Source organism: Mobula birostris, chromosome 14 (assembly GCF_030028105.1).
Source record: "Mobula birostris isolate sMobBir1 chromosome 14, sMobBir1.hap1, whole genome shotgun sequence".
NCBI classification, from domain to species: domain Eukaryota; kingdom Metazoa; phylum Chordata; class Chondrichthyes; order Myliobatiformes; family Myliobatidae; genus Mobula; species Mobula birostris.
The window spans coordinates 60,505,731-60,531,486 of NC_092383.1; the positions used below are offsets into that span (position 1 = coordinate 60,505,731).

General features: G+C 40.7%; 1 protein-coding gene and 1 long non-coding RNA gene across 3 annotated transcripts in view; both read left to right on the plus strand.

Annotated features, from left to right (window-relative positions):
* The window catches only part of LOC140209928 (troponin T, cardiac muscle-like), a 35,581-nt gene extending 31,480 nt beyond the window's left edge, over positions 1-4,101 (plus strand). For both annotated transcript variants that reach the window (XM_072278600.1, XM_072278601.1), the window contains 2 exons: positions 2,395-2,435; positions 3,824-4,101. In XM_072278600.1, the coding sequence (XP_072134701.1) occupies positions 2,395-2,435; positions 3,824-3,872 (90 nt within the window). In that variant the 3' untranslated portion in view covers positions 3,873-4,101. The remainder of the gene's footprint in view (positions 1-2,394; positions 2,436-3,823) is intronic.
* A 2,635-nt stretch (positions 4,102-6,736) lies between these two features.
* LOC140209503 (uncharacterized) lies at positions 6,737-13,648 on the plus strand. The gene is made up of 2 exons (XR_011889005.1): positions 6,737-7,022; positions 13,259-13,648. It is a non-coding gene; the product is annotated as an uncharacterized lncRNA (long non-coding RNA).
* The last annotated feature ends 12,108 nt before the right edge of the window (positions 13,649-25,756 follow it).

Sequence of the window (25,756 nt, forward strand, 5' to 3'; positions counted from 1 at the left end):
AGCAACGGAGGATGAGAGGTGACCTGATAGAGGTGTATAAGATGATGAGAGGCATTGATCATGTGGATAGTCAGAAGCTTTTTCCTGGGGGTGAAATGGCTAGTATGAGAGAGCACAGTTTTAAGTGCTTAGAAGTACGGGTGTCCCAAGTTTTTCGAACGTTCGCTTTACGAAACCTCACTGTTACGAAAGACCTACATTAGTTCCCTGTTTTTGCTAACAGAAAGTGTTTTCACTGTTACAAAAAAAACGTGCGAAAAAAAAGGCAGCGTACACCCCGAGCAGCCGCTCTCCCCCGGATTCCAAACGGCATTCTAGCTGGCATTGCTTAAACAGGTGCCTGTGAGCAGCCATTTGCAAGATGAGTTCTAAGATATCAGAAAAAGCTAAAAGAGCTCGTAAGGGTGTTACACTTAGCATAAAACTAGACATAATTAAACATTTCGATCGTGGTGAACGAAGTAAGAACAAAGTGAATTTGGCTTGTGGAAGTTGACGAAGATGATGTTGAAGAGGTTTTGGCATCCCATGACCAAGAACTGATAGATGAAGAGCTGATGCAATTGGAAGAGGAAAGGATAACAATCGAAACCTCAGTGTCCCACCACCCCAAATCCCGGGCTGCGGACAGATACCGATTCACGGAGAGTGCAGCGGTAGCCGGGAGGCACACAGCACATCTTTAAGAAAAAAGTCGAAATAAACAAGCTAATTAATTAGGTGCCGCCCAGCATGTAAATGTTGGCCCAGATCAGAGACAATTGCTGATTGCGGTCGCCTCTGATCTGGGCTGACATTTACGTGCCGGGCGGCACCTAATTAATTAGCTTGTTTATTTCAGCTTTTTTCTTAAAGATGTGCTGGATGCGTCTTGGCTACTGCTGTACCCCTGCATGCTTCGCGGATCGGTATCGGTTCTCTGCCCAGAGGGTGGGGGCCACTGCACCACCCAAACTCCGACGACTCAGCCTAACACACTATCATCAGTGTGCTCAGTGCTGTCCCAATTCCGGTAAGTGATACTACACTGTACATACATTATTTCTACTTTATATAGGCTGTGTATTTTTATGTGTTACTTGGTAAGATTTGGCAGCTTCATAGCTTAAAGGTTACTGGAAAGCGCTTGCGCCGTGTTTCTGCCAAGAGCGCTTGCGTGAGATTTTCGCTATGGAGAACATTTCAGGCAATGATTGTGGAAAAGTATTTCTAATTTATATAGGCTGTGTATTTATCATATCGTTCCTGCATTTACTATATGTTACTGTTATTTTAGGTTTTATGTGTTATTTGGCATGATTTGGTAAGTTATTTTTGGGTCTGCAAATGCTCACAATTTTTTCCCATATAAATAAATGGTAATTGCTTCTTCGCTTTATGACATTCCGGCTTATGAACCGTTTCATAGGAACGCTCTACCTTCAGATGGCGGGGGAAACCTGTAGGTATAGAAGAGATATCAGGGGTGAGTTTTTTACATAGAGTGTGGCGAGTGCATGGAATGGGCTACCGACGACAGTGGTGGAAGCTGATACGATAGGGTCTTTTAAGAGATTCTTGGATAGGTACATGGAGCTCAGGAAAACAGAGTGCTATGGGTAACCCTAGGTAATTTCCAAGGTAAGGACATGTTCGGCACAGCTTTGTGGGCCGAAGGGCCTGTATTGTGCTGCAGGTTTTCTGTGTTTCTATGTCTCATTCCAAGCCCTGCATCAGGATGGAGAGGAAAGGGGAAGTGGCCACTATAAAGAGGAGATGGGGAGTGGTGAAGCAGGAGTCTGAGGTAACTGGTGGACTGAGGAGGGATGAAAGATGATAAACACATTTTGATAATTCCTTTACCGTCACAGATGTTGTCTGACCTGTTAAGCTTCTCCAACCGACTGATTGTTGCTGCAGATTCCAACGTCTGTAGCCTTTTGTCTCTGCCAGCACAGAAGGAATGTATTTATTTTCAAAAATATTTTCCAGGCTCTAGACTTAATTTCTGATGATCAACCTTGATACAGGGAGCTCCGGGGTACAGCCTTGTGTGAGATAGCGTTTTGAAGGAGAGTTAAGGGGTTGGAATATATTTACAGAGTGAAAAGAGGTTATCTGGAACTCGCTGTCAGAGGAGGAAGTTGAATCAGAAACAGTTACTATGCTTTCAGAGCTGTTTGGGCAGGTACTTAAATAAGTGAGCCTATGGACAGAAACTGGCCCAATGGGATTATTGAGGAGGATCAAAATGCAGTGTTGATCTGGTGGCCCAAAGGATCCATTTATGTGCTACAAAACTTTGATTCTATGATTTATTTTTATTTCATTTATCCTGACCAGTATACTACAGCCAGTCAAGGGAACTTCCTTATTGCAGTCTTGGGGTCTAAGTGCTCTTTTACTGTTTTTCAGATAAACGTACTGCGAAATCGAGTTAGCGATCATCAGAGCATGTACGTATCTAAACCTAACATAACCATTGAAATCATACACCAATCCATTGCAGTTATGACATTCTATTATTTTGCTTTTGTATGCTACTTTAAATTATGCTAATTAGTTTCATAGCTTATCTGCCTGTCAAAGCGTTTTGGTTCCTTAAGGTCGTCATAGCTGGGGGATGAGGTGTAGTGGGGATAAGCTCCTACTAACTATTAAATGCTTCCAGTGATGTGTGTCTCAAATAACCTCTGAAAACAAAAGTCCAGCTCCAAGCCTCCCACTACTATACCTAGCAGAACCATTCCCACTGAAGGGGTAAAGGCGGGTTACTGGTGCCTTAAAGCCTCATCAGCCATGGTTGGCAGCTCATCTAGGAGAAGGAAAACTTTGATCTCAAACCTCCTCTGTCTTGCAGCTATACCCATTGATGGGGAAGAGGTAGGGTATAAACCTTGAGGAAAACTCCAGAGCAGGTGTCCCTGAGGCAGTCCTACATTCGAGTTCAATGCTGACTGACAACTCTTGGTGCCAAACTATGTCAATCGCTGCCATTCCTTTGGATTCATCAGCTGTGCAGAGATGGGGTGCCTGCTGCAGGGGCAACAGCTTGCTCTCTGTATCGTACTGCCCTGGCTTGCAGATCAAAACAACATGACCAGTGGAGGGCCTCACAGAGCATACTTCAAAATAGTAGTAGTCAATTCATATTTTTTGAATGAAGTCCAGGATGACATGATAGTATAGTATCATGTGCAGTTAGAGATTTTGTTTTTAAATAACATTTAAAATTGAAGCCCTGACTGCTCTTCAGGTGACATTACATATCTCAACAGAACATTTCAAAGCTTTGCAGAGTGTTTTCCGAATTGTCTTGGCTAATATCGATTCCTCATTCCACATCACAGAGATGAAATACTTGTTCATTACCTTGTGTTGCTTGTGGGCCCTTGCTATGTGTAATTTGACTGCAAAGTTTTCTACAACCGTGCTCAAAATGCTTTTACATAACTAGAAATCTGTTACATAAGTATAGGGCTTCTTTTCTTTCCATGTGATTTCATGTTTTTTTAAAGCACTAGATTGCTTCATAAATTGTGTTAAATCATTAACACATGGACTATATTTCCAAATTTATTACTGATTATCTCACCTTCTTCATCCTCTTCACTTCCTTTCTAGGAAGATATAATTGAATGATTGAAATCTGAACACTGACAGGAAAATAGGATAAATGCATTTAAGGGGAAGAAGGATAGCGTGATGGAAAAGAGGAAGTAGACTGAAAGCAAGTTATTGCAGAGAATAATTACAGACATAGATTAGTTGGCCAAATTGTCTGTTTGTTATTTTAAGTGAGAAAAAAATTGAACAATAACCTGTTATGATTTCCCCACTTTAGTTCTAAGGGTCTCCGCGGCAAGGGGAAGGTCTCGGGCAGATGGAAGTAGGCGAAGCATTAAAACACCATGGACTGTTGAAGTGAGGAGAACCTGTGTCATATGTCTGATAAATCATCTTATAATTTCATAATCTACTGTAATATCATCAGTTAACCTGTTAATCTCCCATTTTTAGCTTGTCTAAACTCTCACCAAAGAATATTCCGCTGCTTTTTGTATTTATCATAACTTTTGATGCTTTAGTGTAATTGTAACAATAAAAGCTTTTATTCAGGAAGTTTATCTTGGTTATCAGAAAAGAACACTTTACAAATATGCTGCTTCTTTGTCGTGAATATAATCAGGTGGGAAATGCAAAGTTTTTCAGAGAAAGAAGATGTATTACATCAGTGCTACACTTAGGGAAGCTCTTTCACAACTACACTATGATGATTTGTGTTGTGATGAAGGGGGAGTTAATAACTAAAGATTAATATCACTTCCTAATTTTCAAAGAGCTCATATATACGAGGGGTGATTGATAAGTTTGTGGCCTAAGCTGGAAGGAGTCAATTTTAGAAAACTTAGCATATTTATTTTTCAACATAGTCCCCTCCTATATTTACACACTTAATTCAGTGGTCATGGAGCATACGGATCTTGGACCTCCAGAAAGTGTCCACAGCAGGGGTGATTGATAAGTTCATGGCCTAAGGTAGAAGGAGATGTGTTATACAGATCTCGTTGCATGCACATGCAGTTCAACTCTTTGAGTGATTATGCAGAAAGTTTGAAGTTAATAACTCATCTCCTTCTCCCTTAGGCGATGAACCTATCAATCACCCCGATGCGTTATCAACTGATGAGTTATTAATAGGGCTTCTTATAATGTCAAGAACTAAACCAAGATGAAAGAAATATATGAATTCCAGAGCTCCACATAAATATAGTGATAGTTAAGACATTAACAAGAGTATAGCCTATCACTACATTTCAGTGCATAACTGGTACAATAAAACATATAATACTTAATTTAATAATATGACAAAGTATTGCATGGTTGCACTCACTAATGATCATAAAATATAATTATCAAGCAAGTAAAGAAAAAGATGGTAATCATGTAATTTACCAATTTAAAAGTAATTGCCTACTTACCAAATGCCACCAATGAGAAGTTTCACAATAATTTCCACAAAGGATCAGGCGTAATATGTGTTCGGGGTCTGAAGCAATGCTTGTCCTGGTGTCATCTGCTGATCTGTGGTACCGCAGCCATGATGTGACATACGGCTCAGGATTCCACTGAACTAAAGGAGGTCTGTGTAGTTTAACAAACATAAGTGTTGATACATGATTTATGAGAATTCTTGAGCATGTTGTTGTTATTATCAAGTTCATGTGACTGAACCCTCTCTCACACTCAGCAGTACTAATAGGTATAATTTGTGAACAGCTCAGTAATGGGCGTAAATCTTGGGGGATGCGGCGTCCACGATCCTCCACATAATCTCTGAAGGCATTTGTTACAGCGGAAGAAGAAAGCTTAAGTCTCTTACAGAGAGATGATTTTGCAGCTATTCCATAATTAGGCAGTATTTCAGCAGGCCAGTTATCTTTAACAAGGACACATATTTCATTTGGCAGGGATTTATACATACTTTGAGCAAATAAGTCTTTTACACTTTTAGCCCCCTAAATTGGAACCAAGTAATCAAGTATGAAAAAAGAATGTCTAATGAACTATTGCTAAAGCCACGAATATTGCTGAATATTAGTATCAAAAGCGGTAGGTTGGCAACTCTGCCTCGCACCGTTTCTTTCGCAGTAATGGTTGGACAGGAAGTGTACCTGTGATAGTCGATACTCACAAAATCCTCACATGTCGGGTATTACATGGTTGGATGAATACAGATCCTATTTAGTCTTTAAATATATAAAAAGTTAAAGAAGCTTGAATCTTTACATAAATTATTATCATATCTAAACAAATTAAAGGTTTGGAAATGCATTTCATCTTGTTCATTGCCTCACTAAATTACTCTTCTTCCTATCAACACAAAGAGAAAAAGAGCCTCTTTCCAATCAACTATAATTGGTGGAGCTCGGCCAAGGGGTTGATCCACTATTAATGAGAGGTGAAATAACATAAAACTAGCTTATCACCTAGAAATGCTTTTTCCATTTGGCTTGTAAAAATAACTAAATTTATGCAGGTATAGAAGAGGATTTTGGATGATTACCCTGAATATTTCATCAAAATCAAGCCGAAGATAAGCAAGCAGTGAATTTTTCTTTCATTATTTTTGACTTTTAACCTTAGGTTTCGAAATTCATTCCTTGTTTAATGTAACTCCCTCTCGGAATCCAATGGTACCCATTGGAAAGAGCAGAAAAATGCTCACACTTGTGTACAATCATCCCTTGGTATCCGCGGGGGATTGGTTCCAGGACCCCCCGTGGATACCAAAATCCGCTGATGCTCAGGTCCCTTATATAAAATGGTGTAGTATTTGCATATAAACTACGCACATCCTCCGGTACACTTTAAGTCATCTCTAGATTACTTACAATACCTAATACAATGTAAATGCTATGTACATAGTTGTTATACTGTATTGTTTAGGGAATAATGACAGCAGTTTCTTGAACTCTTCTGGGAACGCTAATGCTGCTTCAGCATCAGCCGATGCCCATTCTCCCGTGCACTTAAGTTCTTGAGCCTGTAGCGCTTTACATAGCTAGCCAGCCATCCCTTACTAGCCTTAAACTGCTTCCTATCGCTCTACTCAACCCCCTCACAGTAGTGCTCATAGAGGCTAAGTGTTTATTCATGCATAATTTTGCCATCAACAGCGATATGCTTCTGTGATATGTCCTCCAGACACACACTTAATGCTTTCTCAGTCTTTGCAAGCACTCTATCACGAACCAGAGAGACCATTTTTGCCATTATAGGGGTAGCACTAACACTTCCACGAATTTCAGCTTCTTTCTGCTTTATTGTGCGAATGCTTGGATCGTTCTTACCGACTTTATGGCCCACTTCGGCAAGCGACATGCCACTTTTCAAAAGATCTAAGATTTTTATTTTTTCAGTGAACAATGCTCAAATAGCGAGTGCTGGAGAGAGACTGAAGATCTGTGAAATGGCAGGAGGCTACAGCAGGGTACGCTGGGACAACAGGGTCGAGCGAGAAGGAATTTCACAAATACCTGGTGAGCTCCGGCAGCACTGCACTCCTGACATGTATACCTTCAAATGAGACAACGCCTCTCTGGATCAGCGTGTAAAGCATGTGTAAACCTACACGTGTAGGTTTTCTCAAATAAAACAGCGGAGGCATTTTATGTTTCAGAAAAGCTCATTTATTGAATACTAAAAAAAAACTGAACCCAAAGCATGCTAAAAATTCTTTACGTCATTACATCATCACGTCAGACCAGCCTCTTAAACTGAAACCCCAACTCAATGTTGGTGGTTATGAATTATGTACATCTCCTCCAATTATGTTACCTCACACAGGTCCCCCCAGAATTCACTAAAACCGGCACTGTGAGCTTGTCCAGAGCTCAGAGGAGCTGCCCAGCTTGGGTCCTATGTTCCATGGGTGGAGGGACCACAGGTGGCTCTGGCTCGTCCAGAGGTGAGTTGACATGTTCATGGTCATGTCATGATGGCAGGGGCATGGTTGTAGAATCCTCCAACCCTTGGTGGGTTAGTTTAAGGCAATCTACCAAAATATGTTCAGGTTTACTCCTCTTATCTAGGATAATAGTCTTTTCTCCCAGTTCCAAGATGCAGAACGGGCCTTCATAAGGGGACCTAAGGGGATGTTCGTGTGCGTCAGGATAGACAAAAACAATTAGACAGAGTGTAGGTCAACAGGAACCCAAGAGTGCAGGACACTATGATGGGAGGTAGGAATTGTGCACGGTGTGACTAATGTCCTAAGCTGCCTAAATTTCATTGTGAGAAGCATCGTAGGAAAGGCGGATAACAGTCCTGAGGGTTAGGTTGCTGGTTTAGAAACAGAGGCAAGGTGTAGGAAGGAGAGGCTGTTGATAGGGGAAAACTGAAGCCAACAGGATGGACTGTTACATAAAAGGCAGACAAAATCATGAAAGGTGATTAGGGGACTGAAGGTGTTGTATCTGAATGGACGCAGCATATGGAATAAGGTCGATTAATTTGTAGCGCAATTGCAGATTGGCAGTTATGATGCTGTAGGCATCACTGAATCATGCCTGCAAGACTATAGCTGGGAGCTTATGTCCAAGGAGAAACATTGTATCAAAAGAATAGGTAGAAGACAGAGGGGTCAGCGTTGCGCTGTCATTAAGAAATGAAATCAAATTGTTAGAAAGAGGTGACATAGGGTCAGAAGGTGTTGAATCATTGTGGATAGAGCTAAGGAACTGCAAGGGTAAAAAGATCCCGATGGGAGTTGTGTGCAGACTCCCAAACAGTAGTAGGGATGTGGCCTACAAATTACAATGGAATATAGAAAATGGGTGCTAAAAGGGCAATGTTATGATAGACATGGAGGACTTCAATATGCAGGTAGATTTAGAAAATCAGATTGGTGCTGGATTACAGGAAGGGGAACTTCTAGATTGCCTTCAAGATGGCTTTTTAGAGCAGCTTGTGGTTGAATCCATTAGAGTTTCAGCTATTCTGGGTTGGATGTTGTGTAATGAGCCAGAATTGATTGGAGACCTTAAGGTAAAGGAACCCTAGGGGAAAGTGATCATAATATAATCAAATTCACCCAGAAATTTGAGAAGGAGAAGCTAAAGTCAGATGTCTCAGTAATACAGTGGAGTAAATGGGATTACAGAGGCATGAGAGAGGTGTTTGCCAGAATTGATTGGAAAAGGTCACCAGCAAGGATGATGGCAGAACAGAAATGGCTGGAATTTCTGGAAGCAATTCAGAAGGAACAGAATATATACCTCCCAAAGAGGAAGAAGTATTCTAAAGGAAAGATGACACAACCGTGGCTAACAAGAAAGGTCAAAGCCAACATAAAAGCCAAAGCAAGGGCATATAATAGAGCAAAAATTTTGGGGGCAGTTAGAGGATTGGGAAGCTTTCAAGTACCAGCACAAGGCAACTAAAAAGTCATCAATAATGTGAAAAGGGATCACGAAAATAAGCCAGCCAGTAATATTAAACAGGATACCAAAAGTTTCTTCAGATACATAAACAGTAAAAGAGAGTTGAGAGTGGATATCAAACAGCTGGAAAATGATGCTGAAGAGGTAGTAATGGGGGATAAGGAAACGGCAGATGAACTGAATAAGTATTTTGCATCAGTCTTCACTATGAAGACACTAGCAGCATGGTCGAAGTTCCAGCTGTCAGGGGGCATGAAGTGTATGAAGTTACCATAACTAGAGAGAAGGTTCTTTGGAAACTGAAAGCTCTGAAGGTAGATAAGTCACCTGGACCAGTTGGTGTACACCCCAGAGTTCTGAAAGAGTGTCTGAAGAGATTGTGGAGGCATTAGTAATGATCTTTCAAGAATCACTTGATTCTGGAATGGTTTCGGAAGACTGGAACATTTCAAATGCCATTCCATTCTTCAAGAAGGAAAAGAGGCAGAAGAAGGGAAATTATAAGCCAGTAAGTCTGAACTCAGTGCTTGGGAAGATGCTGGAGTCAATTATTAAAGATGAAGTCTCAGGGCATTTGGAGGCACATGATAAAACAGACCATAGTCAGCATGGTTTCCTCAAGGAAAAATCCTGCCTGATAAATCTATTGGAATTCTTTGAACAAATAACAAGCAGGATAGACAAAGGAGAATCGGTTGTTGTTGTGTACTTGGATTTTCAGAAGGCCTTTGACAAGGTGTCACATACGAGGCTGCTTAACCAGCTATGAGTATTACAGGAAAGATCCTAGCATAGGTAAAGTAGTGGCTGATTGGCAGGAGGCAAAGAGTGGAAATAAAGGGAGCCTCTTCGGGCTGGCTGCTAGTGACTAGTGGTGTCCCACAGAGATCTGTGTTGGGACCAATCCTCATTATGTTATTTGTCAATGATTTAGATGATGGAATTGATGGCTTTGTTGAAAAGTCTGCAGAAGACTTGAAGATAGGTAGAGAAGCAGGTAGTTTTGAGGAAGTAGAGAGGCTACAGAAGGACTGATATAGATTGGAGTGATGGGCAAAGAAATGGCAGATGGAATACTGTGTTGGGAAGTGTATGGTCATGCACTTTAGTAGAAGAAATGAAAGGGTTGTCTATTTTTTAAATGGAGAGAAAATACAGAAAACTGAGATGAAAAGCGACATGAGAGTATTAGTGAAGGATTCTCTAAAGATTAACTTGCAGGTTGAATCTGTCATGAGGAAGGCAAATGCAATGTTAGCACTCATTTAAAGAGGCCTAGAGCAAGGATGTAATGTTGAGGCTTTACGTCTAAAGTACTTGTGAGGCCTCACTTGGAGTATAGTGAGCAGGTTTGGGCCCCTTATCTTAGGAACGATGTGTTGAAACTGGAGAGGGTTCAAAGAAGGTTCACGAAAATGATTCCAGGATTGAATGGCTTGTCATATGAAGACCGTTTGTCGCTGGGCCTGGCCTGTGTTCACTAGAATTCAGAAGAATGAGGGGTGACCTCATTGAAACCTATTGCATGATGAAAGGCCTTGTTAGGGTGGATATGAAGAGGATTTACTATGGTGGGAGAGTCTAAGACTAGAGGACACAGCCTCTGAATAGAGGGGCATCCTTTTAGGACAGAGATGAGGAGGAATTTCCTTAGGCAGAGATTTGTGAATCTGCTGGAATCTTTGCCGCAGGCAACTGTAGAGACCAAGTCTTTATGTATATTTAAGGTAGAGATTGATAGAATCTTGATTCATCAGGGGGGGAAGGGATATGGGGAGAAGGCAGGAGATTGCTGCTGAGTAGAAAATTGGACTAGTCATGATGAAATGTCAGAGCAGACTCGATGAACCAAAATGGCCTAATTCTGCCCCTTTAATCTTATGGTCTTATGGTCATCCCTGAAGTGAACTCCAAGGAACTTGGTGCACTTAACTCTTTCTGTGGAGATGCCGCTGCTTGTGAAGTTCTATACAACATCTCTGCATAAGGAAGCTTATTGAATAATGTCAAAGGCAAATAAATCATCTCAAGAAATTACTTCAGAGGGCATTTATTAAGCAGATATTAAATTTATCCCAAAATTGCTTCTCAATGCATTTCTTTTGAAGTCCCAAAGAGGCAGAGTTCTATAATTTCATTGCTTTTAATATAAAGTTTTGACAGTGGAGCATAATAGATTGCTAAGGTATATAATTACAGTTTCTTTTATATTTTGTATCATTTAAATTAATCAATTTTGCTTTCTTAAATCGCTTGAATTTAATTACCATCTGTGAGAATGAATTAATGTGATCTTTACTTCATTGCTCATAACAGTAAGATTTTTCAAGCAGGTATTCATGCTGTGAAATAAACAAATTTAATATATGTAATTAACTGTAAGAAATAAGGCACAGAAAGACCAACAGGAATCTATAATGACTGCACTGAAAGTGAGAAATAAAACCTTAGTTCTCATTTCATTGAACACAGTAATGCTCTGTCCCATTAAGCTGCTGGGAGAGGAAGGTCTTCAAAGTTTGAAGTAAATTTTACTAACCAAGTACATATATATCACCATACACAACCTTTGAATTCATTTTCTTTTGGGCATATTCAGCAAATATATAGGATAGTAACTTAACAGAATCAAAGTAGGATCAACCATCGTGCAGAAAACAACAAACTCTGCAAATACAAATATAATAAATAGTGAAAACATGAGATAATGAGATATCAAACCCTTAAAGTGAGATCATTGGGCTGTAGGAATGATGGGGCATGTGAGAATAGTTACCCCCTTTTATCCAAGACTCTGTTGGTTGAGGGGGTCATAACTGTCTTAACCTGGTGGTGCGAGTCCTGAGGTTCTTCTCCTTTCTACCTGATGGCAGCAGCGAGAGGAGAGTATGGCCTGGGTGGTGGGGATCTTCCTATGACAGTGTTTCATGTAGATGTGCTCAGTGGTTGGGAGGGCTTTACCTGTGATGTACTGGGCCGAATGCATTACCTTTTGTAAGATTTTCCATTCAGAGGTTTTGGTATTTCCATACAGGTTGTGATGCTGCCGGTCAATACACTCCCCACTGCACATATATAGAAGTATGTCAAAGTTTTAGATGTCATGCCAAATCTCTGCAGACTCCTAAGGAAGTACAGGTGTGGCCATGCTTTCTTTATAATTGCACTTACATGCCGAATCCAGGGTAGATCTTCTGAACTAGTAACACACAGGAATTTAAAGTTGCCAACCCTCTCTACCACTGATCCTCCAGTGATAACTGGCTCTTTGATCGGTTTCCCTCTCCTGAAGTCCACAATCAGTTCCCCTGGTCTTGCTAACATCGAGTGAGGGGTTGTTGTTCTGACACTAATCAGCCAAATTTTCAAATTCCTTTCTGTGTGCTTACTCATCGCCACCTTTGATTCAGCCCACGACAGGTTTGATTATTGCCTTGCTGACAGTGACCTTTGGCCAGTGGAGGGAGCAGAACTGGGGACTGAGGTTGATTATAAGCAGTGGTAAAAGCAGCAGTGCAGTAAGGTGCTGGAAGCAGTCCACAGTTATGCTCTGGCTCAGGAGATCACCCACACCTGCTGAACATTTTGTTCTGCTGCCCCATTCACAGCAGAGTTGGGAGTTCAATTCTGGTGCCGTTCTCACCAAGGAATATCTGTGGAATACTTGGACATTTTCTGGGCTCTCTGCTTTCCTGCCACAGTCCAAAGACGTAAAAAATTAATTGGCTATTCTAAATCATCCTGTTATTAGGTTTAGGGTTAATGGGTTTGTTGAGGTTTGCTATGGCAGCGTAGCTCAAAGGCCGGAAGGGCCTATTCTGTGATGTATCTCTAAATAAATTAATAAATACTTCTGAAATAGCTGCTATTGTGTTATACTGTTATATTGTTATGTTATATTGTGCTATACTGTACCAGACCATAATATTCTGTATACAGTATTCATTTTAATGAGCTGAAAGTATTGAGCCAAATATGGGATATCTACCCTGCAGTATATTTCTTTTGATAGTTTAGGTAGTCTGAAATTCTTCTGCTTCAGAATCAAGTTTAATACCACTCATATATGTTGTGAAATTTGTTGATTTGTGGCAGCAGTGCTGTGCAATACATAAAAAATGCTATAAATTACAATAAGAAATATAATTTAATTTATTTAAGTAAATGATGCAAAAAGAGTACAAAAATCGTAAGGTAGTAGTTCATGGGTTGGTTCATCTTCCATTAAAAAGTATGATGGCAGAGGAGAATACGCTGTACCTAAAATACTGAGTGTTATCATAAAGCACCATACCTGTTCAGATTTCTCTGCTTTTGCTTGTTCCTCCTCCCAGCTGATCACCCAATATGGTGAGGGACCTGTCATGAGAAGGCATGAAAAGAAATGCTAAAATGCAGTATGGATGAACAGGTGTTCTGAGAGGGCCATGCCCAGCAAATGGTGAAGAAGACTGCACACTGAAGTCAGTGCCATGTGAATATTGATGGCTAACTCAAGCTCGATGGTAGAAAGAACATACAAAGAAGGAAGAATATTATCCCACCATTAACGCAATAATCTGGTTTACTAAACAATTTAGTAAGCAAACACCTGGCTTTGTGAACTTAACTTTTTAACAAAGAAAATAACTATTGTTAACTAAAACCTTCTGGGTACCATGTCAAAACTGCTTTGTTTATTTAACAGATTGGCTGGAATAAATATGAATTGTTTTTCCAATAAATGCAATATGATGAGGAATATTTTACATCAGTTGTAACAAAAATGTATTTCTATGAAATCTGGAATCATTGTATAATTTACTAATCTAGAGTTCCCAAAACAAATCCTTTTTTTTTGCTGTACAAAACTACCAGATTGGAATCAGCTCCTTGAAGTTCACAGATCATGGTCCCAAACTAATATTTCTGAGAATCTATTTGTTGATGAATCAGGTTTACATGTTGGCTTGTGGCCATTTTATGGACTACCGCTCTTTAAACATGACATCCCTGCTGGGAGTGTGAGATCACTGTATTTCACCATTTATTAGTCTCACCCTTTGGCTACTGTCACTCAGAACTTCAATACTGAGGATTGTATTGTATTAGTCATTATGACCTGAAGGGAAATGAAGGAAAAGGGATAAACCAAACCCAAATGAACAAAGACCTGTTGAATCTCAATCAAATTATATTTTAATACAGAGGAAAACCAATCAATAAAGACTCAAAAGCACCAGAGATTCTGCAGATGTTGGACATCTAAAGTAACAAGCACAAACGTTTAGTAAGGCTGAAAATGGCCAAGCAAGGGCAACAAGGGTTTCATCTCATGTATGTAATTCTGGGACCTGAAATACCCATGAGGCAGGCTCATAGTAGTTTAACACAGTGCTTTAAAGTACCAGTGACCTGATTGGCAAGGCTATTGTAGGTTACTGGTCATTATAAGTTGTCCCACGATGAATCTAGGGTCTAGGAGGCGGGAGGAGAAGATGGCAGCACAACGCAACGTGCACAGCTCTCCGGTGAAATGATATCGTATCTGTTAAATAGAGGCTGTGGATAATTCTGATTTGATGAAGACAGACGTGAGAAGCAGAGGAACATCTGGAGACATTTCTGAAATGCCTGGTTCGCTGCTGCTGTTACTGTGCGATCGAGAATCTCTGGAGGGTAGGCCTCAAAATCCCCGGCTTTGCCTGCTGCTGGTGACCGAGGCTGAGGTTGAAGGGCTCGGATAGAGATGGTGCTCGGTACTTGGTGTCGGAGGACTGATCAGAGCTTGAAGTTTTCGGACGACTCAGAGTCGGACTGTGGTTGGGCATGGCAGGGAGTGTTTTCTTCCTTCTCCCGTCTGCGTGAGATGTGGGACTTTCGAGAAACTTTGAGCTTTTTTACTGTGCCATGGACTGATCTTCATCAAGTTATGGTATTGCTGCACTGTTGTAACTATATGTTATAATTATGTGGTTTTGTTAGTTTTTCAGTCTTGGTCTGTCCTGTGTTTTTGTGATATCACACCAGAGGAATATTGTATCATTTCTTAATGCATGCATTACTAAATGACAATAAGAGAGGACTGTGTGTCCTCTTAATCTAATCTAAAAAAAATTGGGGGTTGCTGGGCGGAGCAGCTTGAAGGGATGGAAGAGTCTATTCTGCACTGTATCTCATTAATTAACTAATTAATGCTGGGGGAACTCAGTAGCCTAGTTACATCTGATGAGTTCTTCCAGCATTTTGTGTGTATTACAGTAAGCATTCATCCATGTTTGATAGCTCTTCTGAGCTGTTGACACCAAGGAACTTGAAGCTTCTCACTCCTTCCACTGCTCGTCTCTTAAATAGGAATAGTGAGTGTACAGGAGAAGATGGCGGTGCGATGCAGCTCGCAGCAGCCACCATGGTGGTGGTGTCTGTCATTTGTCAGGTAGGGTGCCGTGCACAATCCTGATTTGATGGAGACGGACATGAGAGCACGGAGGAACATCTGGTGAAACTTCTGAAATGCCTGCTTCGCTGCTGCTGCTACTGCGTGGTCCGAAATCTCCGGAGGGAAGGCCCCAAGTCCTCGGCTTTGCTTGTTGCTCGGCGGCCGGGGCGAGGTCAAAGCGCTCGGCAGAAGATGGTGCTCGGAGAGGCTGTGTCGAAGGGGCTGGTGGGAAGCTTGAAGTTTTTGGACGGACTCAGAGTCCACTGCGGCTGGTGCTTCCAATGGTGCTGCATCGGCAAGTTTGCAGCACTTGAAGGTTCATGGTGGGGAGAGTTTCTCCCTTCTACCGTCTGCGTGAGATGATAAAGCTATCGGGACCTTGAGACTTCTTTTACCATGCCCATGGTCTGCTCTTTATCAAATTACGGTATTGCTTTGCACTGCTGTAACAATATGTTATAATTATGTGGTTTTGTCAGTTTTAGTCTTGGTTTGTCCTATGTTTCTTGTGATATCATTCTGGAGGAACATTGTATCATTTTTTAATGCATGCATTTCTAAATGACAATAAACGAGGACTGAGTGTCCTCGTAATTTAATCTAATCTAATTTCCAAATTCTCCTTCCTGAAGTCCGCAAACAGAACCTTGGTCTTGCTGACATTGAGTATAGTTGTTCTCATCACCACCTGTGATGACTATCACTATTATCATCAGTGGCATGTTTCCATTTTCCGTTAAAGTAAAATTCCCTGTCTTGGTAATTAGGAAATGCTTTCGGATTCATGCCAATTAGCAGCCAGCCCAACGTAACTGAATGGGAATGACTGGGACTTCAATGCTGGGTGAGTTGTTGTGGGGCGTGGGGCAGGATGCTGACACTAGTTTGTTTATTCTTCCAGTGGACTTGGAGGGTTTTGTAGATACTATTTTGTAGAGGCAACATTTGTTGAGTGAATTAATGTACCTGCTACATGGGTAGTTCAGATCCCAGAAATATATTCACAAGAAGAGATCCATGTTGCCCTTGATTGGTCATCTTCAGCCTTACTAATGCTGAGAAACTCCCTCCTCAATTTCGACTGTCCACAGAAATCCATCTCTGTCATATATTTACTTCACAGTAGCATACATGTCATGTCACTAACCATTCCCAGTGAAAGCTGGTGTCAAACAAAACTGCATCATTGTTACACCATTTCTCACAGCAATGTTGATCTCACCTGAAACAAACCTTACATTGTAGTGAAGCTAATCTTCAGAACTACTGGGAAACTGCTCAACCTTTAGTGAATCAGAATCAGAATCAGAATCTGGTTTATTATCACCAGCATGTGACGTAAAACCTGTTAACTTAGCAGCAGCAGTTCAATGCAATACGCAATCTAGCAGAGAGAAAAATATAATAAATAAGTAAACCAATTACTGTATACATACATTGAATGGATTAAAAAACATGCAAAAACAGAAATACTGTATATTAAAAAAAAGTGAGGTAGTGTCCAAAGATTCAATGTCCATTTAGGAATCGGATGGCAGAGGGGAAGAAGCTGTTCCTGAATCGCTCAGTGTGTACTTTCAGGTTCCTGTACCTCCTGTCTGATGGTATCAGTGAGAAAAGGGCATGCCCTGGGTGCTGGAGGTCCTTAATAATGGAAGCTGCCTTCCTGAAGCACTGCTCCCTGAAGATGTTCGGGGTACTTTGTAGGCTTGTACCCAAGGTGGAGCTGACTAGTTTTTCAATCTTCTGTGGCTTCTTTCGGTCCTGGGCAGTAGCAGACAGTGAGGCAGCCTGTCAGAATGCTCTCCACTGTACAACTATAGAAGTTTTTGAGTGTATTTGTTGAGATGGCAAATCTCTTCAAACTCCTAAAAAAGTATAGCCGCTGTCTTGCCTTCTTTATAACTACATCGATATGTTCGGAACAAGTTAGATCCTCAGAGATCTTGACACCCAGGAACTTGAAACTGCTCACTCTCTCCACTTCTGATCCTTCCATGAGGATTGGTATGTACCCCTTTGTTTTACCCTTCCTGAAGTCCACAATCAGCTCTTTTGTCTTACTGATGTTGAGTGCCAGGTTGTTGTTGCAGCACCACTCCATTAGTTGGCATATCTCACTCCTGTATGCCCTCTCTTCACCACCTGAGATTCTACCAACAATGGTTGCATCATCAGCAAATTTATAGATGGTATTTAAGCTGTGCTTAGCCACACAGTCATGTGAATATAGAGAGTAGAGCAGTGGGCTAAGCACACACCCGAGGTGCGCCAGTGTTGATCATCAGCGAGGAGCAGATGTTACCGCCAATCCTCACAGATTGTGGTCTTCTGGTTAGGAAGTGGAGGATCCAATTGCAGAGGGAGATACAGAGGCCCAGGCTCTATAACTTCTCAATCAGGATTGTGGGAATGATGGTATTAAATGCTGAGCTATAGTTAATGAACAGCATCCTGACATAGGTGCTTGTGTTGTCCAGGTGGTCTAAAGCCGTGTGGAGAGCCATTGAGATTATGTCTGCCGTCGACCTATTATGGCGATAGGCAAATTGCAATGGGTCCAGGTCATTGCTGAGGCAGGAGTTCAGTCTAATCATGACCAACCTCTCAAAGCATTTCATCACTGCTGATGTGAGCGCTACCAGGCATTAGTCATTAAGGCAGCCCACATTATTCTTCTTAGGCACTGGTATAATTGTTGCCTTTTTGAAGCAAGTGAGAACTTCTGCCCATAGCAGTGAGAGGTTGAAAATGTCCTTGAATACTCCCACTAGTTGGTTGGAACATGTTTTCAGAGCCTTACCAGGTACTCCATCAGGACCTTCGGCCTTGCCAGGGTTCACATTCTTTAAAGACAGCTTAACATCAGCCTCTGAGACAGAGATCACAGGGTCATCAGGTGCAGCAGGGATCTTCACAGCTGTAGTTCGATTCTCCCTTTCAAAGCATGCATAGAAGATGTTGAGCTCGTCTGGTAGTGGAGCATCGCTGTCATTCATGCTGTTGGATTTCGCTTTGTAGGAAGTAATACACTTTAGAATCAAGATCACACATATCTCAGTGGGCACCTGTCCTATACTGACTGCAGGCAGCTTGTAGATAGTAAATGGTCTTACACACATCCCATGAGATACACAGGAGACAGGTACAATGTCAATTACTGAGCTGGTGACTACAAGTGGGCTGCATTACCAGGTTGGAGCCAGAAGGCAACTGAATTAAGACTGGAATTCATCTCAGATCATGTTCCAGGGAGAAGGGAAAGCGATATATGCTTACTTCATCTACAAATTATAAAGAGTGTTGGTTATAGGGAAGATTAAAATTAGGCATAAGAACACTGTCATCACAATCAGATTTAGTATCACTGACTTACATGATGTGAAATTTGCTCCTTGATGGCAGTAGTACAGTACGAAGACATAAAATAACTAAAATGCAAAAATAAGTAATGTAAAAAAAAGAGATATTGAGATCATGTTCATGGGTTCAATGACTGTTCAGAAACTTGTTGGTGGAGGGGAAGAAGCTGATTCTGAATTTTCAGGTTCTTATACTTCTTCCTCAATGGTAGTAGAAAGAACAGGTCACATCCTGGATGGCGAGATCTTTAATGCTGGATGGCTCTTTCTTGAGGGACTGCCTCTTGAAGATGTCCTCGATGGTAGTGAGGGCTGTGCTCGTTATAGATCCGGCTTATTCTACAACCCTCTGTGTATTGGAGGATCCGTACTAGCTGCAATGAACCAGTCACAATGGTCTCTACTACACTGGGTCACCGATGTTGTCTCCAAATAGCTGGTATTGTCATGGAGACTGGAAAATAAGTGCACATTCTGTCAACTGATCGTCCCACTGCCTTCAATCAGAGAGTAAGAGGAGAAGCTGATCGTGAAATTCAATGAATTAAACCTTGAGGACTTGAACACTGTTCTACATGTTCCAGTATTCCGTATAAGTGTTTAAAGTAAGGGAATGTAGTATCGAATATATCATTAAATATGTGTTCAAGATCAGGGAACGCCGCATTTAATATAACTCATGCCGGCTACAAAACTAGCCCCAGGAGCTTCTTTTATTCACCACACCCCTGTCAATAATTTATGACTCATTTGCCATGCAACACACTCATGCACCTAATTATACTACAAGCCTGGTATGCATATCTCACATTCTGCATGATATCTCAGGATAGTTCAAACATTGTCAATAAATTTGCTGCTGTTGACAGAATCTCTGACAGCAACAATGAGATGTACAGGAGTGAGACAGAGCAGATATCATAACATATGCTAGTGATAGCAAACCTGATACTTATTCTGATTTTGATTCAGACATATTACTCATGCTCATTGCATGGTGCTGACATTCTCAAAGTTCATCTGGAGCACTGCAGGCGAAGTCATCGATTAAATGAACAGTGAGAATCTTTGCTCAACACAGAGAATTTTTTCACAATCCCAGCATAATTAGTGGGCTCACCAAGAAGCATAACAATGCATCTGTTCATCAGTGTCCCCTGTATCTCGTCCTTAACAAGAACAATAGTGCCATAATTGCTTGTCTGTAGATTTTGCTGTGATACAGATCTGCATCATAATGTAAAACAAGGGAAGCTCTGCAGATGCTGGAAATCCAAGCAACACACACAAAATGTTTGAGGAACTCAGCAGGCCAGGCAGCGTCTATGGAAAAAAGTATAGTTGTTATTTTGGGACTAAACCCCTTCACAGGACTGGAGAAGATGTTGTCTGGTCTGCTGAGTTCCTCCAGTACTTTGTGTGTGTTGTAACAAAATGTGCCGTGTTTGCAACAACACCCACAGTAACAACGTCTGTATGATTAACCATGGGAGTTGATTCAAACACAGTGCTTTTCACTTCAGATCTGATTTCAAGAATTTCCCTACTTTTTTAAAAATTAAAAGTTTTGCATTTTAAATTCTATTTAAAATAATGCATATACTTATAATAATACATGTACCTGTATATGATGCTGTCAACAGTAGCATAGAGATGCATTAATTCTCCAAACACTGTTCAGAATCAGAATCAGTTTCAATATCACTGACATATGTCATGAAATTTGTTGTTTTGCAGCAGCAGTACCTTGCAATACATGATAATAATAAAAACTATAAACTACAATAAGAAGTATACGTAAAAAATTAAATTAAATTAAATTAAATTAAATAAGTAGTGCAATCAGAGAGGAAAAATTACTGAGGTAGCATTCCTGGGTTCATTGTCCATTCAGAAATCTGATAGCAGAGGGGAAGAAACTGTTGCTGAAACCTGGTGTGTGCCTTCAGGCTCTCGTACCTCCTGTTTGATGGCAGCAGTGAGAAGAGGCAGGTCCTGGGTGATGGGGGTCCTTTACGATGGATGCCGCCTTTCTGAGGCAACAAAATTTCAAATTGGCTGAAAGGCTGTTTTTCATAATGACACTAGCAATTACTGATCAACCTTGTTAAACTAAAGGGGCACTTTTGGATAAAATATTCAGCTGTACTGGCAGTACTTTTGCTCAAACGTCTCAAATAACATCCCTAACACTAGATCCCAATAATAAAATTTTAAAATTCTTAAAGATTCTGTATTTTTATTTATAATATCTATCTATAATTTCTCCACTCACTCTTGCAGTATGCGTGTCTGCTTAGACTAAATGATGGCAACAAATCAAACAAGAATCTGTATCCACTCATGAGCAGATGGGTGCAATGAATACAAAAACTTACTTTCCCTAATTCCTTGTGCTGCTCCCAAAACAACCAAAGATCAGCTATGTCTGAGCCATGGCCTCGATAGACTTGACCTCAAAGAGGTACTTGTAAATTTTTCAAAGTTTATTTCTCTGTTCTCACCTTTGGCCAGTGGAAACATAGAACATAGAATATTACAGCACAGCACGGTAGTGTAGTGTAGTGGTTAGCACAACACTTTACAGTGCACGCGACCCCAGGGTAATTCCCTCAGCAGCCTGTCAGGAATTTGCATGTTCTCCCCAACACCGTGTGGGTTTCCTCCAGGTGCTTTGGTTTCCTCCTACAGTCAAAAGATGTACTGGTCGGCAGGGTTATTAGTCATTGTAAATTGACCTGTGATTAGGCTAGGGTTAAATTGTGGGATTGCTGGGCATTGTGGCTCGAAAGGCTAGAGGGGCCTATTCCATGCTGTATCTCAATAAATAAGTAAATGTAGTCCAATCTCTAGGATAAGTCTAACCCTTCCCTCTAAACAACCATCCATTTTTCTATCATCCACATGCCTAACAAAGAGTTTTTTAAATGCCCGTAATGTGTCTGTCCCCACCATCATCCCTGGCATTTTTCCCACACACCCACCATACTCTGTGTAAAGAACTTACCTGTGACACCCCCCTATAATTTCCCCCAATCACCTTAAAATTATGCCCTGGGTAGAAGTCTCCTACTGTCCACTGTATCTATGCCTCTTATCATCTGATGCATCTCTTTCAAGTCACCAAACAAAAGAGAAATCTAAAAGAGATCATTAAGGCTGCATTGGTAAGCCTTCTGAGCCCTTTCTGTTTGTCTAGCTTGGAATGGTTTCTAGCACTGAATTCTACAGCTCAGAACCTGTTCAGACAAGATTTCTTTGAATTATAATATAACAGTCATTGGGTGTGTTCAGAAGTTTTGTTTCTACATGAATTGGCCTTATTATCAATAGACACAGAAATCATGAAAATAACTTGCAGGTTGCGAGTGTGTTGCCATTCAATACCACCTTGCATGTTTGTCATTTTCTAGGTTTACTGACTCAGAAACACAGCCAGACCCTAAAGAAAAGTCTTGGACTTTCCGTAATTTGTGATGTAGCTCAAATTGTGTCATATGACATTCAAATGTTGCAGCAAACAACAGAATTTCTCTGTCTATTCTATTTTGATTTTCTTCCTCTCTCTTCTGCTTTTTAAGTTCACACTACAATTGTTTTTCTCTCCTTTTGATAAATACTCTTTCATTTTTGTTAATACGCTTCACACCTGATTTTTTTTCCCACCCTCATCAAAAGACATACTGGTTGGCAGGTTTATTAGTCATTGTAAATTAGCCTGCCAACCAGTACTTCTTTTGACTGTGGGAGGAAAGAAATACTCAACTATCCATCTATGAACCTAATAACATAACATTAATGCTTAAGAACAGTAAATAATAATGAAGTTTCCCAAAATATAACTGAATAACAATGAGGAAGGTCTGAAAATCTTCCAGTATAATATACTGACAGTTAGGATTTGGAATGGATTCATGGTAATGGTAATATTATCTAAACATCTAAAATAATTGCATTTGATGATTTATCTTGGGTTATGCTTTTGAGACAGGCATGTGGCAGCTGCCGCCATCTAATTTTGAATGATTTGTCAGTTAAATAAAGTGCTCAAAGATCCTCTGCTAGTATCCATTGCCAGTAACCATATGAAAAATATTATTAAACCTAACCCTGATTTGTGAGAGTTTAAAGAATGGTCCAATGGAGACTTGACAGATGAAAACTGTTAAAACAGTCAAGTCCTGATGAAGGGTCTGGCCTGAAACATCAACTGTTTTCTCTTTTCCATAGATGCTGCCTGGCCTGCTGAGATCCTCGAGCATTTTGTGTGTGTTCCAAACATTTACCCTATCATATCCATGCCTTGTCTTTGGAAGTGACTTTACGCTGGTCTTCTTGCCAAACTCTTGCTCCATAGTCCAGTAATTTTTAGCATTTCCCTGCTGAACATCACTATTGAATCTATTTCCTCCCCTCTCTCAGGCAGTGTGAATCACATCATTGCATTCAGTGAAACTCATTCTGATCTTCTTATTAAACCAATCTCTCTCTCATTAACACACATCAAAGTTGCTGGTGAACGCAGCAGGCCAGGCAGCATCTATTGGAAGAGGTACAGTCGACGTTTCAGTCCGAGACCCTTTGCAGTCCTGACGAAGGGTCTTGGCCCGAAACGTCGACTGTACCTCTTCCAATAGATGCTGCCTGGCCTGCTGCGTTCACCAGCAACTTTTATATGTGTTGCTTGACATTCCAGCATCTGCAGATTTCCTCGTGTTTGCATCTCTCTCATTAGATTGCTTTCCTATATGACTTGATGAGCCAAATTTTCTTTCTCACTTTAATGTCACCATGAGTTTGTTACTGGTTGGTTCCCATTCCTCAGCTGCTGGCCCCTCTCATTCCCGCCCTTTATTATCATGGAGTTCTTCAAAATCCAGAATCAGAATCAGAGTTAGAATCACTGCTCTTTATTACTAAATGTATTGCTTTGAGGCAGAAAAACAGTGCAGTGAATAAAGTATGCTATAAATTACTATAATAAAAAATATAAATTAAATAAGTAGTCCACAAAGAGAGCAAAAGTGGTGGAGTAGTCTTCATTGACCATTCAGAAATCTGATGGCAGAGGGGAAGAAGCTGTTCCTAAAACCCACTCTTGAACCCAGCCCTTTTCTGAAGTGCTATTGCATCTTTAGTCACCCATTGCTCCACTGGGGGCCTGAAGAGGTTGTCTCCTCCCAAAGCCAAGCCTCTATTTCCTGCAAATGCATGACTGATATACACCTATCATAGGCTTTCATCCTACCTCTCAGCCCATGCCTCTCAGCTATAGTACTAAGACAGTCCTTATCAAATTCACAAATAATATTCTGTGTGACAATAATCATAAAGTATTCCCTTCTGTGTTTTGACAGGTCTGATATCCTAGTTATTTGTAAATAGCCTTTATCGCAGGCATAATACATTGTAGGGAGATTTATAATAATTCTTGCCTGACATTTTTATTACATTTTTGAGGTATATTTTGCCCAATTTCTCTGCTTTACTTAATTCGAAATATATTGTGTTAGCATAATCTCAGATTATATAACATTGCTTTATAGAGCAAGCCACAATATCAGATGTGTTACCTATGCCCGTATCAAAATATATTAGCTGGATCTTAAAGAAGGGCAACACGTGATTATATGAACTGAGTAATCATTTCAAATTATATTATCCTATGATACTCTTAGCTCATCCAATATTTAATTTATTACTGAATTGATTCCATTATGTGGCTATGGACAGTCCCAAGCCCAGCTGCAAAAGGAACAAGGTAGAACACGGGGCTAACAACCCCATCCTGTAAAAACCCAGTGCAATAGAAACACCAGCAGAGGCTGAAGGGACCTCATCCTTGTAAAACAAAGGATACGCTAGGAAGATGGTCTACACCTGGGGACAGTCTGAAGAACTGGACCTGGACGGAGGCTCTCGTTAGCTACTGTTCGTGACCTATGCCTCAGCAGGGGTGATGGGCTAAACAAGTAAGTACGTTGCTGTAACACAAAGTAAGAGAGCAGTAGGTTTTTGACAGTGAAAGCAACTAGACTGTGAAATTATGTTCTACATAGAACAAGGGCTGGCCCAGTAGTGATTCAGAAACCTGTTTAACATTGCATCCATTATAGTTAATAGGTTTAGATTAACATGCATGTGGCTCAATTTCACTACAATAACATTTACCAGTTTAAGCTCATTGACATAAAATCTATGTGTTTCCAGCTTGAATCACTCTTGCAGCCACTATTATTTTTACACTTATCTTGTTAAAATACCAGGGCAGTTTCAGATAACCTCAGTTGTTATTTTACCTTATAGTGTCATTTTTAAATTATAAAATGTATTCAAATAATATTTTGCAAATTAAAATACACAGTTTTGACACTGCACATAATTGTTAATAATAATAATAGTCCTGCTGAATGGTCTTGGCCCAAAACGTTAACTGTACTCTTTTCTATGGAAGTTGCCTGGCCTGCTGAGTTCCTCCCGCATTTTGTGTGTGATGAAGAAAGAAGATGGAGAGTGATTGCATCTGGATCTGTGCCTCAGAGAAATCATGCAAAGCCATCAGGGCTCCACCCGCTTCACCTACTTTGATCTTGACAAAAATATTAACTATTTGTAAATGTCCTGTGGCTAAGCTGTGCTAATCGTGATACATCCCTTTTCCAGTGCCAGTTTCAGTGAAGCAGTCTCAGCTGATGCTGAGCCTTTAATAACCTGCTCAATCAAGATGCTAAGGTCTTTTATAGATCATCAGCTACAAATTTTACACATGAACACAAGGAAAATGGAGCAGTAGGAGGCTACTTGGCACTCCTGCCTTGCCATTCAGTATCACAAGATCACAAGAAAAAGGAGCAGAAGTGGGTTGTTCGGCCCATCGAGTCTGCTGTGCCACTCCACCATGAGCTAAACTATTCTCCCATCTAATTCCAATTTCCAGCTTTTTCCCCATATCCCCTGATACCCTGACTAATTAGATAACTATCAATCTCCTCCTTAAACACCCTCAAAGATCGGGCCTCCACAGCTGTATATGGCAACGAATTCCATAAATC